Here is an 18056-nt window from a genome sequence, read left to right as displayed (position 1 = left end):
TTCTGATCTAAGATTCAAAAGCAGAATTACTGAAAAGAAATAAAGGTTGAAAGAACTGAAGTTTAATTAAGAGAGCAGAGGCTCTGGAATCAAACTGTTCTGAGTTTGAATTCTTACTCAACAATTACTAGCTTTATCATCTGTATACTGAGGACCAGAGATAATTCATATGAAGCCTAACAAAGTACTTTATACATAGTAAGATCCTGATAAGTGGAAGCTGTTATTATTAATTTAAAGCATATCTTACTAATTACATACAACTAGTAATTCTGTGAGGTCTAGCCTAAGAGAAAAATATAAAGAAGTCCAGTTCTCCCCTCTTACTTTGTTACCATTCTTACTCCAACCCTCTCTCATGATAGCATTATGATCATTACCTTCCAGACTTATGCCAACCACCAGTTTAAAGCACACCTGGTCTCTCTCTCCGAAGTTCCTGGTATAAATCTTCCCTATACAAGGAAATAAATCATTTTCTAATTCACACTTTCCTGGTGGCAAGGAGATAATTGTTTAAAGTTAAAAAGTTTTTTCATCTAATTTCTACTGGGTTAGAGTAAATCAGAATGCTGTCAAGCCAGGAAAGTACTTAATTAAGTAGAGAAGGTGACAATGAGTCAGCGTACTTTGTTGGAAAAATTACAGGCCAGAAGTTTAAGTAGGAGACCAGATTTCTAGTCTCTACTTTGCTAATAACTTACTTAGAAACTTTAGGTGAGTTGTTTAACTGCTCTAGCCTCAACTTCGTTACCTGAAGATGGTAAGTTCTATGCCGCCAAGACACTGGCTTATATTTTCAAAAAAATAAGGCTGTATCCCCCACTCACTCCTGAAACCAAAATAAATTCCAGAGGACTGAACAAATATTTAACTATAAAAAGTAAAACTATATAATTTATAAAGAGAAGTGTAAATGGATTTGTTTATACCTGTGGAATAGAGAAACTCTTCTAAAGGAAAACACAACCAGAAGTAATAAAGGAAAATAATAAGACTACATAAAAGCTTAAGTCTTCTCTCTAGAAAAAAATACCACTATTAAGAGCTGAAAGAATGAAAGAGAAAATCCAGTAGAAAAAGAAAGGATATGGTCGAAAAATTCACAGACAGGAAATACAAATGGTCATCAAACATATGAAAAAATGTTCAGCTTCACTCGTAATTAAAGATATGCAAATCAAAAAAGCCATTTCAATCTATTCAATTTTTAAAAATGAATAATTTTTCAGGTACCAAATGCTGTAATGTCGAAGTGAGCATGCTTCTGTGTCAGAGTGTAAATTGGTGCTGCTCTCCAGTGCCAGTTCTTGCCACCTGTCACTGAAGTACTTCTTTCCCAATCATTCTCAGAGATGACCCTCTTCCACTATTCCTATTTTCTGATTTGACATCCCACAGCCACTTTATAGTCTGGGACACTATGTGCAAATAGGTACTTTTTTCCATCACACATCATGTCACCTCCTCTGCTTTCTGGAAAGTTCAAAGTTCCTTCAATATGGCTCTTTTTCTCTCTCCTACTCTTTGGAGTCTCTTCTCTAATAAATAAGTTCCACAAATTCCAAGAACCTAGCCAGTGTAATTTTCAAATAGTCATTAGCAGTTGGCTGCCTGGAAGAAACGAAGACTTGAGTAAGCTCTTAAAATGTAAACAAAGCAAAAATTAATATTCAAGACATTAATCTTACCACAGTTATTTTAAAGATGAAATTAAGATAACCAAATATAATAGAATGCTACATTTATAGACAAAAATTAGCATAAACTCACAAAACAATGTTTCTGTTTTCAAGAGCTATACAAATATTAATATTTTTCACAGAGCAAAACCCATCTCACAAACCAAAAAAGCATGAACCATATATATTTTATTACCTTTTTTATCTCCAGTGTGGGCCTTATTCAGAAGAAATTAAGTGCTAAATGGTATCCAATCTTACAATAAATTTAGAAGTAAACTAGAACATAAAAACAAATAGGAAACTGAAGGAGTAATTATATTTTCCCTTAAACATGAATTGATCATGTGTCTGTATATGAAGTAGACTAAACAATATATATATTCCAACAAGTAAACTATTTAGAGGGCATATTTTTAAAAATATTATCTTATTTCCACTTAGGCAATTTAACCCTGAAACCAAGGGAAGGAGTTCCAAAGATATGCTTAGTTTATTGGAAATAATGAAAATATGTAAATGTGGATTTATACTATCGTCATTAAAATTTGTGAGAATTGAGCATGTCCATTTGCTTGAATTGTTATTCATTTCAATATAAAATATAATCTTTTTAGGTTTTGAGTAGGTGTAAATGATTGAAGCATGTCAGCTATTGTTTAACAAAGGAAGTGAGCATAGACTGAATAAAAAACGGATAGAAATAAACAAACAAAAAAGAATGATTCCTTGAAAAACAAGTAAATGTGAGAATGTCACCATGTCCTTAGAAGGTAAGAACACACACACACAGACAGACACACACACACACATATATATGATGCCTCCAAATATGACTCTTAAGACATAAATTTTAACGATTCCTCCTTAGTGAATCTCCCTTTCTTTCTTCCTTCCTGTACTCTACCTTTGCTGTGCATTCTAGAGCATTTTAAAATTTAATACCTTTGTTGAAGAGCCATTTGTCCTTTTATCCTCTTAAAGGACTATACAGTTAATGTTAGCAATAGCAAAGATTGCCAATTCCCCATACAAGAAAATCTACTTGAGCTCTGCTACTTCATCAGAGTGTTCATATCTACACTTTGAGGATTAACGACAACTAGTTTTAACATCATTTTATCCCACCTTAAATGTGTCTAAGTTAAAGCAAGCTCCAGTTGATGGCCCATGTGTTTCAAATAATTTACAACAAAATGAAACAATTCGTAGGTTATATGAAGCTTGTTATAAAATGATAAGTAAGGCTCTAAGTGAATGGATAAAGCCCAAAACAGGAAAAGGAAAAAAAAAATCCTAGCATAACACAAACTGAAGAAAATCAATTGTTACAGACATCTAAAAAATCGCATTTAACTTCAGCTTTTGGTTAAAATGCCATCAGTTTACTAAATTGAATATTTTTCTTAATAAAGATGTTGGTTTCTAACACACAACCTATTTGACAGGTCACCACTATTCTCTCATGAAGGGTGATTATTTCTAATCAACCCTCACTAGTGAAGAGTTGGACTACACCGAAAACTGATCTATTCTTGAAAATAGGCTCTTGTCTCATATAAGCAGCCTGGGGCATTTATCAATTCTTGAATTCTTGTTTCATTTCTTTTTGTAAGAGTAACCAGCATTAGTGAACTTTCTAAGGAGAAAAAGCCTGAACATTAAGGCCAATTAAAATAAACAAAGTGAAAATATAATTGCTTTAAACTAAAGATGTCATTTTTTCAATGTGCCACAATAGCCGCAAAACTTCAGAAGTGTCACAATCTACATTTCCATATTTTAAAAGCTATGAATTAATATCTGTGCTTCTATAAGTTGAGGATGAAGGTTAAACGTTCCTATCATATTAAGATTTTAAAAGTCTTCTATTTCATGCAAAAAACATAGATATCAACTATACCAAAAGTATAAATTAAGTTCAATAGATAGGATTTAGTAAATACCCTAGAAATTTTCTAAGAGAGTAGATATTAGGTGCTCTTACCACAAAACAATAATTTTTTTGTTGTTGAATATGTTGACTTGCTTGACCGTAGTAATCATTTCATTATATGTATATCAAAACATCATGTTGTACATCTTAATATATACAATTAATCTTTTAATTTTAAACAATAACTATGTATATAAATAAATTTAAGGGAAGCTGAAATCTTATAAAGTAAGAAAGTTTGAAACTCTTTTCAAGTAAATGATGACACCTACTGGATGTTAGAAATCTTCAAATAACATTTAACCAATAATGAATCTCATCCGCAATTTTTATCTGAAAACCTCTTTGCTGGCAAGGGAAAGAAGAAAACATGGGCAAGCATTTGGATATTCAAGATTAAAAACTCACATTCACCAGACTTACTTTAGACCAAAAAACAAATAAAAGAATAAGGTAAAAAGTAGTTTCTCTCTTCTGAATTTTCTACTTTCTTGAGGTATAGAAAACTGACTAGAGAATACAAGTTTAAGATCATAGATGAGTGAGGATCCAATGAATCAGTAAAAAGATGTATCTGAAGTAGGTTGACAGCCAGAGTTTCATCTTGAGTTTTAAGGTCATTGAGATGGAACATAATTCGTGTTTACCAAATGTGTCATTTAGTCATTAACATTTCTGTATAAACTGTGTAATTGCTGATATCACAACCGTAGATAAAATTTTTAGTAAAAAAGTGAAAAAAGCTGCCTGATTTTTTTTTTTTTTTTTTGAGACTGCGTCTTGCTCTGTCACCCAGGCTGGAGTGCAGTGGCATGATCTCGGCTCATTGCAATCTCTGCCTCCCAGGTTCAAGCGATTCTCCTGCCTCAGCCTCCCAAGTAGCTGGGATTACAGGCGTCCGCCACCACACCCCGCTAATTTTTGTATTTTTGGTAGAGATGGGGTTTCACCATGTTGGCCATGTTGATCTCGAACTCTTCACCTCAGGTGATCCACCCGCCTCGGCGTCCCAAAGAGCTGGGATTACAGACGCGAGCCACCACACCCAGCCAACTGCTTAAATTTTAATAGATGATCTTTCGCAAGTCATTTAAGCTCTCTGGGCTTGTATTTATTCATCTGTATTCCAAGGGTATTGAAACTAGAAAATCTCTATTAGTATCTGCTAAACTTGAATGTCTGAAAGCCTAAAAATAGCATTCTTTTAAATTGTTACTTTAAAAGTCGGTAGAAATTTTACAAATAGAAACATAAAATGGATTATATTCCTTTTACCCCTAGAAAGCAGCTCAATTTACTTTTACCACTGGAAAAATAATCTATCTGTCATATCAGTGGCTACTCTTTAATTCAGTATTTTATTAGTCTTTGGCCTGCTGCAAATAAACATAGGACATAGGAAGATTTGGGTCACCAGAATTACAGTTTTTCCAGAGTCAGTCTCAGCTAAGTGGCATCATCAATTCAAATAAATTTCTGATATCAATCTTAAACAAGGCTCAGAAATAAGTGTATTGATGTATTTGGCTCACTGTAGACTTGGATTTATTTTACCCTCTGAAAATATCAACAAAAAAATATCTAAAACACTGTATTCTAATAATATGATAGAATTCTTGCATTATTTGCTGACAATAGTATATAGTTTTCCAATTTTTTATTTTATTAAAATACAACAGGAATAAGAATGGTGTTGCATGAGGTCAAAATTAGAGATATTTTAACAGAGAAAATAAAGTATTTCTTACTAGTCAATCAGTATTTTTGAGATCCCATTGCATGCAAAGTAGTGTATCTAGAATGCTTTTAATTAATCATATATATATATAATTTTAAACTATGAATATACAGAACATTTGAAGACCTGTTTTATCTTGGCTGTTTAGCATTCCTTTTCTCATAAATACATAATATTTTCTTTTGGATTTTCTGTCAATATATCTTAATGTTGGTGTCTTTAATCCATAAATTTTCATATCTTCCTGTGTCATTTTTAACTGGTTACTAAATGGACACATTACAGTTCCTGTAAATTTTGGGAGTGGTAGTAGGCATGCTTAATAGCCAGTTAAAATTAGGGAATTCTGTGGAGAATTGTCAGGCAATCAATTTTCCTAGTCATTAATAAATTAAAAAGAGAAACAAGCCAATGTAATCTTAGAAAAAAATAGTCCAGTAAAAAGTCTCACTTTGACAATTACACAAAAATAACCTTTTCACTCTGGAATAATTTATCAATTTTAGAAAAATATATTGTAAAAGTAGTAAATTCTACAGAAGGTATGTAGAGTGTGATGTGCTGAGTAAATATTTAGGCAAAAGGAAATAAGTATATACAAGTTTGACCCAATTTGAAGAAGTTTGATGGAGTGGTTGGGAAAAAAAGGAAAAATCAAGCTTGCTTGTGTCCTATGAGTAGTACAATCTAAATTGTATGGTATAACAGCAGGGAAGAATTTCTTAGGGCTAAAATGATTGAAGAAGGCTTTTGTCAAAGAGGTGATATTTGGATTGGGTCTAAACAGTTTGGTAAACATTTGATACGTGAAGATATTTGAGAATGGGGCTGCAGTCAGAGGTAATAATACTGCAAAGGCAAAGAGCCTAAACAGGTTTGCTAATGTAAAGGACCGCTCTGGTTAATGGTTAGAAGGAAGAACATGAGGAAATGGGGGATTGGGGTCAAGAAACAGAAGAATGTTTCACACTTAGAAAATGTTCTTTTGCATGCATGACTATTTTTTCAATTTAATAAGATACAAATCACAGTTGCAACACGTTAGCCTTCAAGAAGAAAAAACTGGCCAAAAAAGAAAATTGCTGACAAATTTAAGAGGAGTTTTAGAGCTCACTGACCTGCACATTATGCTTTGCTTCTCTAAGCTTTACCTTCCAAGGCTCCTCAAGATAATTTGTTTCAATCCACTTGGACTAGGCACTATGTTCCCTGAACAAGTACAACCTTTTCCTGCCGCTGCATTTGCTGTAATGTAACAGTCTACCGAACTGTTCACAGGCAAGCCAAATTCCACTTCCTCAATCAAACCCTTTGCCAAGTTACCTTAGTCCTAAAAGATCCTTCCCTCCTGTTTTATTATTGAATTTAGATTGCACCATTCAGATAATACAATCAGCTTTGATTTGTAAATAGGTATGCATCTGTTTGCTCAATCCTACAAAATTATAAAATTCCTTAAAGACAGAAGCTGTGTAATGCAACTTTGCATGCTACAGGGTTTCGCATTTTCATAAGCTAGTCTACAAAAACAAAATCCGACTCACAAAATAATGCTAAATAAGAATTTGTTGAATGGATGCATTCCACTGCTGACACATTTTCATTCCCTTCATTTTTCTTCTTATCCTTATGAGGCAATCCTTATATTAAAATCAATTTTTATGCTTATCTTCTAACTGTTGGAGAATAAAATGATTGAAACATATCTAAGTTCACCCAGGAATGCTTTTACCATAAGGGCAAAAAGTGACATCAGGAACATCTAGGGATTATCCCAATAACTGTGGACGAAGGAAGCAATTTAAATATCTTTCTGATTTACTTACTTGAATTAGAATGCAGTATGAAGTTGGGGGAAGGAAACTGAGCAGCAGTCACGCAGGCTCATTCTACCTGATCTATGTAATTCCATACTATCAGTGCTGGGGAAGAATGGGCAATAATAATAATAATAATGATATAAATATATAACAAAATAAAAATAATATAGCAATAGTAAATATAATAATTATAATGGGTTATTCTGTTAGGCTGTATTTTTGCTTGAAGGGCTGGTTTGGCACTCTGTAGCAGATACAGTGTTTATCTCTTACACTGATTATTCCAAATTTTTTAACCTACACGAACACAAATGAATTCTTCCTAAAGTAACTGTTCAAAAGGTTAAATTTCTTTTTTGATTAACCCTCCAGGATAAGGATTTGGGTTGTTGTTTGGGAGCACTTTTATACACAGGTAGCTCTTACAACAACCACATCAAGGCGCCTCTGAGAAAGGGCAGTGGGGAATTAGATCCTCTATTTTAATCATATTTATTCCCAAGTAATTTATTCATCAATCTCCACCTCAACCCTGAAACCTTTAGGTCTCAGAAACTGACACTGAAAGGCACCTATAAGCCTCTCTTACAGTCGAAAGTCACCTAAATATGGCTGGGACTAGAGTGACGCTATGGAGACATTCTCCTTTGGCAAAAATTTTAAAGGGCCGCCTAGAAACTCAGTAATGAAGATACTTAATATTTTTAGACAATCTTTTTAAATATCAAAATTCTTGCAAAAAAGTCCATGATGAACAAAATATCAAAAATTTAAATAAAGACAGGATCATACCCTGCACTTGCATGACTCACCTCACTCGCCTCATCCTAGTCTCCTGGATTTTTGTCACAAGCTTAAATTTTGTGCCTGAGGCGAGTACCTCAATCGCTTTATGCTAGTCTAGGTTCTGAGTCCTAAACACTTTCGTGGATAGCACCTTCTTGAGTCCTTTCACTAAATGCAACCTTCAGATTAAAAATCTATTCTCAGTGTTTTTCATTTGGATAGACCTCTGCTATTACACATTTCCCTCGGAGTCCCGCTGAATTCTTCGTATACCTCCTCCAAGTGGGATAACGGTATAGCTCCCGGTTTTGTCGCTACTCTCCACCTGCGGAAAACACGCCATTTTGGCACCCTCCTCTTGCCAGCACCACAGTTCTGCTTTGGCAGGATATTCCCACACCAGAGAAACATCTCCACTCTTTTGCGCTTTCTGAATGAATGTTCTTGTCGGTTCAACACCATCCCGCCAAAGGTGGCAGGGAAAGACCGGAGCCCAGACTCAACTGGTCTTAAAAGCACTTTCCCCGCTAGGAATAGGGAAGGGTGGCAGGTTTGGAGGCTGTGAAGAAAGCAACTGTTGTGGCTTTCGCCTGTCATTATAACATAAAAGAAAAAAAAACTGATCAAGTCAGCTCTGGCTTTCCTGCCGTTCTTATTCCTGATCGCTTAGCCCTTGCTAAGTTCGCGTGCTCCGCCACTACACCAGCGGTTAGAGCCGACAGGGAACGAGGGCTTCGGGCAAGTTCACGGGCCACGCCCCTCAAAGCCGGCTGCCTCTCCTTATTGGCCTGAGAGCCTGTCACTCCAATGTGGCTCCCACTCCGGTTAACCATTCACGTAGTTTGGTTGCGTCTTGGCGTGTTTAATGTTGCCAATAACGAGGGATTTTTTTTTTTTTTTTCAGAGGAGAGTACAGGTCGTGCTGCAATTAGTTCATTGAAAACTCATTTGCTCTTGGAGCAGTCAGGCAGTGACTGCCTTCGGCTTTTTTTCTGCTGACTAAGATCTCCTATAGAGAGCTACAACAATGCCCAAAAGAAAGGTAAGTGAAATGGAAAGACAGACGGGGAATGAGCTGCTGAGTTACCTATTTCCTAATAGGAAGAATTTATTTGTTTGTTTGGTTTTTTTTAAAGCTTTTTGGCTTCTTCCATTTTGTGATGTAATGAAACGGAAAGGGGGAGAAGGGCAAAGAGCAGTCGGTGTAAGGTTTAGGATGGTCTTGCATGCAACTGGTAGTTCACTTTTGGAGTGTTCTGTTTAAGGAGAGAATCTCTTGAAAGGTGTCTCCATGCTGAATTACAAACAGCCATAGCGCTGGGCTGTCGCTTCCTACCCCAACCCCCTTCCTCCGCTTACCCTATTGGAGAACACTTCTCCCAACCATACTTCAGTTTCCTCCTCTGCCACCGGCTTTTCTCGGGGAACCGTCCCGTCTGGGGAACGAAAGCCATGGCTTTCTCCTGTATTTGCCTTTGTTCTTCCCGTTTTCTTTTTTCTTTTTTTTTTTTTTTTTCCTTCCCTCCTCCTCCACTTCTTGTCAGGCCAGATGGCTATGCAATGGTAATCCTGTGCCATTAGGCGGCGCAGACTTCAAACTGTCCTAGAGAACAGAGATTCACCGCTGTAATTAGAAACTTTAGGGGTGAGAAAGCTGGACCTTTCCAAGCTCTTTAGCTAAAGATGGGAAGATTATAAGGAGACAGCGTCGGATAAACATGCTGATGTTGGGGTAGCATGGATTTGTTCACTTTAGTAGTGCAGAATTGATCTGAGCCTTTCGAGCTCCACAGGTCTTCTGCAAACCCTCACTTCACAATTCCTGGCTCCTCGCAGACAGGAAACAAGTTCACGCTCGGCGTTTTTTTTCTTAGTCCCCTAGAAGTGAAATCGAACGCTGTTTCATTGCTTGGTAAAACCGTATAACACTATGCTAAGACATTATGATTGTTTTTGGATTATTCCTATAAACAACTCCGCCTTCCTTTTTCCTAAAACATAGGAATAATACTGAAATTCCCCCGTGCTCTGTGGCTGTATGAATCGTGCAATAGCTTGATAATTCTCAGGCTAAAGGGCTGCTCAGATATGGAAAACAACTGTTTCTAATCACCATCCCCCCTTCCTGAGATTCCCGCCACTGTGCTTTTCTATACTTGTGCAGTAGGTCTTGCTGTTTTCCAGAGCTGACAGCAACCTTAAAGCAGGTAGTGGCGGGAAGTTTTAAAATCGGCGGCCAGTTTCTTAGAATAAAGCATTGACTTTGTAACAAAGAGGTCTCCCCAAGAAAACACTGTGGGGGCTGTAATTCTTGCATGCAAAACTTGGAGAAAATAGTCCAGAATCAGTGGAGAGGATAAGATAGGTACAATTGCATGGCAAACATAAGGCAAGAAAGCGAAATTGCATGAAGCTCCGCCTTCATTTGACCCACCCCCACATTTTTGGCTTTTACATTATCTAAAGCAGGTGGATTTCAAAATTACAAAGGTTTGCTTTTAGGAGATGCAATTTACACAAAAGGATGAAATTAACTATCAATTGTGTAAAAGTATGTCTTGTGCATGCACTTGCATCTTGGTGCACATTAGTAAAACAGCAGTATGTAGCATGGTTCCTAAGAAACAACACGTGTCTACTTGAGCAGGAACCCAGGAGAAAGTAATAAGCAATTATATTGAAATTTGTAATCCGCAGGCAGTATTTTCTGATTTATGTGTTTATATCAATGACCTTATTTCTGTGTGGTTTTCTCCTCTGTGTAGGCTGCAGGTCAAGGTGATATGAGGCAGGAGGTGAGTTTCTTTAGTCTTAGCATCTATTAGGAAAAACCACTCGTTTTATAAACTTGACATAAGCAGCTAAAAAATAGATGCTGGTTGGTATATTTGTACAATATGAGTTCCAATATGGTATACCAGTGGGATCTCTCAAAAATATATATCCGAATTTCAGAAGAGAGGACTTTTTAAAATTGCCATTCAGAATAAAAGAAAAGGCTTTTTCACTTTTTTTTATAGAAATGATGGTAAGGAAATATTCTTGACAATAGAGATGTGCTAATATTTTATTTGGGTGTTTTGTGGGTTAGACTATGATTTGGTGTGTGTACTTTACAGGCTTACATGTTGCTTACTTTAGAAAGTTGAGGCTCTAAATGACTGTTCACATATGTGAAACATTTCTTAAAGTACTATATAGTTTTTGTTATTGCATTAAATATATATTGTTCTAACTCCTAGAGTATGCCATCTTCTATATGTCCTACAAAGCGAGAATCATTGTTGTGCGACAATTATATTAAAGAAACCTCTCAGTTTACCTTTATGGCCTTGTTAATCTAATATTTTGGTCAATGCATATTATTAATTTTAATCTAATTAATGCACAATAAAAATATACTGAGTGTGAAAAAAATGTATATATAGTAAGTATTAAAAACTGCAAGCTTCTTCGAATTTAAGACCTTATTGTACTTGTTCAGATGTGGAGAGAAATTCTTCCTTTTATGCAAAATAATTGCTTTGTCATTTGGCAAGAAAAGGCTATATTTTCATTTCTAAATGTGCTCCTTGTTACTAGCTACTGTGTTAATTTAGCCTAGCTGCTTAAGCTTAATTTGGGACTTTTTCCTTAGTATGTAAAGTGTTCAGAGGAGGGAAAAATCAAAACTTATATTTCTCTTGTATTTTCTAACCAAATTCACAATTACTTCTTTAATGACAATATTTATGTATTGTTACACCAAATATTTTGACCTCAATAAAAATAATTCTAGCTTTTTGTATCCATAATTCTCTTAACAGATTTTTGTTTTTAACTTATAGCCAAAGAGAAGATCTGCCAGGTTGTCTGCTGTAAGTAATCTTTTCAAAAAGCAGCCCATGTATTGTGAAACGTCATTTTAAAATTTAGGGAATCCTAAAATATTCAATACACGATTTATTTTTGAAGTTTTAAGGAAAACTTTCACACCAAGGAAATGTATTTTTTTTCCTAATACTCATTTATTTTAATTCAGAGGTTGGATTTCATTTTTAGCGTTCTTTCTTCAAATATGATTTTTTTCCTTTTCTTTTCTTTTCCCACAACTTGAAGCAGATGCTTGTGCCAGTTACACCAGAGGTGAAGCCTAAAAGAACATCAAGTTCAAGGGTAAATATTCAACGTAGAATATTGAAATAAATTTGCTTTTTTTTTCAAAAATAATTTTTGAAATGGCATACAGCTGATCATTTTACTTTGCTTATATTTTGTTCAGTTAGTAATATATTATATTCTATCATATGATACATGCAAACCCCTTGGGTGGGGATTATTTGTTCTGTTTTGTGATTGTCCACAGTGTTTTGACATTTTCACTGGGTAGAGACAAAACAATTTCAGTTGGATAGGCCCATTAAATGTACATGCCTTTGCTATCATATAGTGACAATACTGTTTCCCTGGGAAAACAAAAGGTGAAAACAGTAGTAACCCCAAAGTCGTGCTTTGTAATAAAAGTAGTAACTAACATTTGATAATATTTTACAGTTGGCAAAGTATATAAGATTATATATAATTATATATATATAATATATGTAAGATGTATTTGCATATGTTAATTTTAAATGGACACAATTGATTTTGTATGGACTTATATACTCTGGTGTTGTGGCTAAAGGCATGTAGAAATAGATATAATCTCAATATTTAGTTTACTGCTAATTGCTTAATACATAAGAATATTGGTTGAATTCCTGAAATCATAAAAGGTTAAAGCTATGAGAAACATTAGAGAGCATCTAATCCTATCACTTTGTAGTTGAAGAAAGTATAAACTGTCATCATGTTCATAAATGAAATCCTTTATTAAAAAATATTGCTAAACTTAGGGAAATTGAAGTTTTAGTAATAATTGATATATTTAATGGTGACAAAAGAAAAGAAGGTTTTTTTTTCCTGCATTTTACTTTTCAAGTCCACTATTATGTAAGGTTAAATATTCAACTTACTAGTTTTTAAAACAGTAAATACAGCATATTTTCTTTTAAAAAGAAAAGTAAGGCCAGATGTGGTGGCTTACACCTGTATTCTGAGTACTCTGGAAGGTTGAGATGGGCAGATTGCTTGAACGTAGGAGTTTGAGACCAGCCTGGGCAACATAGAAAATCACCATCACCACAGAAAATACAAAAATTAGCCGGGCATGCCTGTAGTCCCAGCTGCTTGGGAGGCTGTTGTGGGAGGATTGCTTGAGCCTGGGAGGAGGAGGTTGCAGTGAGCAGAGATTGCCTCACTCCAGCCTGGGCGACAGAGGGAGTCCCTGCCTCAAAAAAAAAAAAAAAAAAAAACGGAAAAAAAAAGAAAAGAAAAGAAAAATAGGGCTAGACTAAAACATATACTATATAACCATAGACTTTACCCTCCTTGGCTCTGTTTCTCATGTGTTAAAAGAGTAATAACTTATATCTAAATTACAAATTACAGTTTCTAAAGCATTTTTTTCATGTGTTTTCTCATTTTCTCCTTGTAACATCCCCGTCAGGTGGGTGGTATTACTCTCTTTTTATATATGAAAATAACAGCCTCAAAGATACTTATGCCTTTGCTCAAGATCACATCACATAAGTGGCAGATCTAGAATTCAAACACAGGTTTTCCGGCCCCTCAATCCAGTGGTCTTTCTATTACATACACAGGTAGGCAAAAAATTTTCTTGGTGAAGTCGTCATGAATCAGGGCATTCCAAACTTGTAGATACAAAGATTGAAACACTTACATCACCATAAGGTCTTTTAAAAATATATCTAAATTGTTGTTCTCACTAATAGCATTTCTCTTAATTATTACCAATGGAGGCATAACGATCAACAAAACCCTGTTCCTTATTAATTAGACTTGACAGAAATAAACTGACCCTCTCTAGACAGAGGGAATTAATTGATCAGCCTAACCTGATGCCAGCAGTTTGTCCTTGGCAGCAACTAGTCAGCATTCTAACTGGTTGCCTCTCATCTATATCACTCAACTTAAAAGGAAATTTATTTTGTTTATATCAAGGGAACATTGTTCATTTTTAATCCTGCTTTAGGCTTACAATGAAATTTACAATGAAGATATTATATGATAATTTTGTTGATACCAGATTTATATGTGATACTTTAAAGAGTTTGCATAAATTATTACAACAGCTGGTAAAATAATTGTGACCATTTAATCAACACAGCAGTTAAATTGTATATTTACTTTCATTGTTTTATATTGCTTGGCAGAAAATGAAGACAAAAAGTGATATGATGGAAGAAAACATAGATACAAGTGCCCAAGCAGTTGCTGAAACCAAGCAAGAAGCAGTTGTTGAAGAAGACTACAATGAAAATGCTAAAAATGGAGAAGCCAAAATTACAGAGGTATTTTCTAATGTTAACAGTTTTATCTATTTGAAAGTTTAACAATGGGTACAACTGAAAGAAATCCTATTTGCCTTTTAGTTTATAAGTTGGAAAAAAATTAAGTGAGCAGTGGTTCTATAGTATAATGGTATCTAAGAGGAAAATAAAATTAACTTAAAATATGAGAATTTAGAGGGACCAGTAGTGTGAGCAGTGGCTTAGCATTGCTGTTACTAGAACAATGCCAATGATTATGACTTAGTACTAACATAACGACCTTCTTATTAAATACAAGCCAATCTTTATTCCTTTTATCAGCACACAGGCTATTTGTAAATCCCTTTTCCAGAATTTATGATTCTTTTATTTCCTCTGTAGATGGCAAAGCAAATCATTATATAAATGTTTTTAATCTTATTTTGCATATTTAATGCATACAACATTTTTAGGTATTGTAATAAAACACTGAAAATGGGTGTAGCCACCAAATCTATAAACCAAACATATGCAAATATGGAAAATCTTTTGTAAGTTATCTTATAATATCTGGTACAGTACTTTTCAAGTAATTTTTACATAAAAAATATCATTATTATAGAAACAAAATATGTTATTTTTCCAAGGACTATATTTTGTTTACATGCATAGTCCTCATTAAGAATTGCTGATACAGAATAAATATATGTCATTCTTTAAGTATTTACTTTGTGCTTCTTCATATTTGAAATAAAAAGTATTTATAAGTGTTTCTGTATTTATTGTTTCAAATATCTATTTGTAGATATTTCTGTGGACATATTTTAGTTAATCTCATTTCTTAGAATGTTTTCTCATAATGTGATATTTAGCAGGCTTCTTTCACAGGAAAATTACTTTCTTTAAATGAAGTATTAGTCTTTCTGTGAAATAGATATAATCCAGTGTAAATATTTAGGGGAAATGGTTCTAAATTTACAGACAGAATCTTGTTTTTCTTTTCACTATACATACAGGCACCAGCTTCTGAAAAAGAAATTGTGGAAGTAAAAGAAGAAAATATTGAAGATGCCACAGAAAAGGGAGGAGAAAAGAAAGAAGCAGTGGCAGCAGAAGTAAAAAATGAAGAAGAAGATCAGAAAGAAGATGAAGAAGATCAAAACGAAGAGAAAGGGGAAGCTAGAAAAGAAGACAAAGATGAAAAAGGGGAAGAAGATGGAAAAGAGGATAAAAATGGAAATGAGAAAGGAGAAGATGCAAAAGAGAAAGAAGATGGAAAAAAAGGTGAAGACGGAAAAGGAAATGGAGAAGATGAAAAAGAGGAAGAAGACAGAAAAGAAACAGGAGATGGAAAAGAGAATGAAGATGGAAAAGAGAAGGGAGATAAAAAAGAGGAGAAAGATGTAAAAGTCAAAGAAGATGAAAAAGAGAGAGAAGATGGAAAAGAAGATGAAGGTGGAAATGAGGAAGAAGCTGGAAAAGAGAAAGAAGATTTAAAAGAAGAGAGGAAGGAAGAAGAAGAAGAAGGAAAAGAGGAAGATGAGATCGAAGAAGAAAATGGAAAAAAAGAGGAGCCGCAGAGTATTGTTTAAAACTGCCCTATGTAGTTTCATAATTTGGTAACATGTACCTTCATGTTGTAAAGTTAATAGAGATAAATATTTTTATCAAAAATTTTATAAACACAGCCTTTCTTTAGCATTGATTTAATTTCAGAACATCTTCATATTGATTATTAGCCATAAAGTTTCTAACATGAAACATTTATCTATAAATTTTGTGATTATAGTAGTGGAATATATAGAAAAAAATATGCTTTCAACTTTGTGAGTGAATTTCGTGTTGTGTAAGTTATATGTCAAATCTTTGAATTTTAATTTTACTCTTTTATACATGTGATAATTTCATAAAGTGAGGGATCCCAAAAAAAGAGTTTCATCCAACATTCTTGTTCTGCAGGTTGCTTTTATAAAGAAGGTGAACTATTTTCATGTAATGTTAAGAGTTAAACTTATCTTTCCCAAATATAACTTTATTATTAGCTTGGGAAAAATGAAATTGTATTCCCATTTTTAAAATAAATACAAATGTTTATTTCAGAAGGGCAGTTTTGATTATATGTGAATGCACAAATTTTACTGGATTTATCTTAATAAAAAGACTCTTTGACAATGATTGTGTTTTGTTATATCTTCAAAAATGTAGCTAGTGAAATATTGTGCTTAATTTTTTTCTATTGTGTTATTCATGAAAATATTTAATATTCACTGACATAAAATTAATATAAAGTAAAATTCACCATTTTAATTATAATAAAAATAAAGTATATAATTCAATGGTTGTCAGTATATTCACAATGTTGTGTCCACTGTTTAATTCCAGAGAATTTTTATCACCCAAATAAGAAACAAAGCACCAATTAGCAGTCTCTTCCCATTTTCGCCCAACTTATCCCCCACCTCCATCCCTTGGCAACCACTAATCTGCCTTCTATCTCTATGGATTTGCCTATTCTGAACATTTAATATAAATGGAATCACATAATATGTGTGTGGCCTTTGGTGTCTGGCTTCTTTAACTTAGCAAAACGTTTTCAGGTCAATCTCCATTGTAATTTGTATCATTACAGCAGGTCTCAATTTTGTTCAATGCTGTTTGGTTATAATTTTGATGAGAAAATAGATTCCCAGCTGGGGCCACTGTTTGTGGAGTTTGCAAGTGCTCACCATGTCTTCGTGAGTTTTCTCCAGGTAGTTCAGTTTCCTCGTACATCCCAAAGAAGTGCATTTTAGGTTAACTGGCATGCCTAAATGATCCCAGTATGAGTGTGTGTGTGTGTGTGTGTGTGAGTTCCCTGTGATGGACTGGAGTCCTGTCTAGGATGGGTTCCCGCCTTGCCTTCTGAGCTGCTAAAATAGGCTGCAGCGATCCACTACTGTAAACTGGAATAAGCATGTAAATAATTATCTTGTTCTTATTGTTCTTAATTGTATGCATAGCTTATATTTATTTCAGTGTTTAATATTAGAAGTATTTTAGTCTTTAGAAGTTTGGTGATGCTGTAACCAGAAATATTTGGTAGGAACTTAACTCTTATCTATTTCAATTAGCCTGTTGGTAAAATTGGTTTCCTTATGTGTCGCTTAACTTAAAATTACAGTTTCTAAAAATCTGTCAACGATGTTAAGTGAGGACTTACTGTACTTTATTTCTTCTAATGCCTGAATAATATTCTGTTAATATACCACATTATGTTTGTTGATGGGCATTTGGGTTTTCTCCATGTTTTTTCAATTATAAACAATAATGCTGTGAACATTATTGTGCAAGTTTTTTTTGTGGTTGTATTTTCTCATTTCTTCTGAGTATATATCTAGGAGTGAAGCTATTGGATCTTATAATAGTTCTATGCATAAATTTTTGAGGAACTTTTGGACTTTTCCAAAGTGGCTTCAGCATTTTATATTTCTACTAGAAATTTATGAGTGTTCTAATTTCTCCACATCCTTGCTAACACTTATTGCATGTTTTTTATTACAGCCATTCTAGTAGGGTGATTTGGAGGTGATGCAAATCATATGATCTTGATTTGTATTTCTCTAATGATGTTGAGCATCTTCTGATGTGCTGGTTGGTCATTTGTATATCTTCTTTGGAGAAATGTCTATGCGAATCATTTTCCATTATTTAATTGGGTTGTCTCTTTAGCATTGAGTTCTAAGATATGTATATCTTTTACATACA

The 18056-nt window shown here is 34.2% G+C and overlaps 1 protein-coding gene across 5 annotated transcripts; it reads left to right on the top strand.

Annotated features, from left to right (window-relative positions):
• The first annotated feature begins 8865 nt into the window (after positions 1 to 8865).
• Positions 8866 to 16487, top strand: HMGN5 (high mobility group nucleosome binding domain 5). 5 transcript variants are annotated; one of them, XM_001144951.6, is made up of 6 exons: positions 8866 to 9004; positions 10728 to 10757; positions 11790 to 11819; positions 12064 to 12117; positions 14217 to 14354; positions 15329 to 16487. In XM_001144951.6, the coding sequence occupies exons 1-6, from the start codon at positions 8990 to 8992 to the stop codon at positions 15902 to 15904; spliced, it is 843 nt and encodes a 280-aa protein (XP_001144951.2). In that variant the 5' UTR covers positions 8866 to 8989; the 3' UTR covers positions 15905 to 16487. The 5 variants fall into 5 exon arrangements, with proteins under 5 accessions (XP_001144951.2, XP_054532723.1, XP_054532725.1 ...); XM_054676748.2 differs by having other exon boundaries at positions 12061 to 12117; XM_054676750.2 differs by lacking the exon at positions 10728 to 10757 and having other exon boundaries at positions 8867 to 9004.
• The last annotated feature ends 1569 nt before the right edge of the window (positions 16488 to 18056 follow it).

Source organism: Pan troglodytes, chromosome X (genome assembly GCF_028858775.2).
Source record: "Pan troglodytes isolate AG18354 chromosome X, NHGRI_mPanTro3-v2.0_pri, whole genome shotgun sequence".
Taxonomy (NCBI): Eukaryota; Metazoa; Chordata; class Mammalia; order Primates; family Hominidae; genus Pan; species Pan troglodytes.
This window is presented reverse-complemented; position numbering and strand designations above follow the sequence as displayed.

What these genes read in the sequence shown, in the direction of transcription:
- HMGN5 (XM_054676748.2), top strand. An exon ending in AAGGTGATATGAGGCAGGAG is followed by an intron (nt 10,758 to 11,789) that starts GTGAGTTTCTTT and finishes TTTAACTTATAG; the next exon opens with CCAAAGAGAAGATCTGCCAG. An exon ending in AAAGAACATCAAGTTCAAGG is followed by an intron (nt 12,118 to 14,216) that starts GTAAATATTCAA and finishes ATTGCTTGGCAG; the next exon opens with AAAATGAAGACAAAAAGTGA.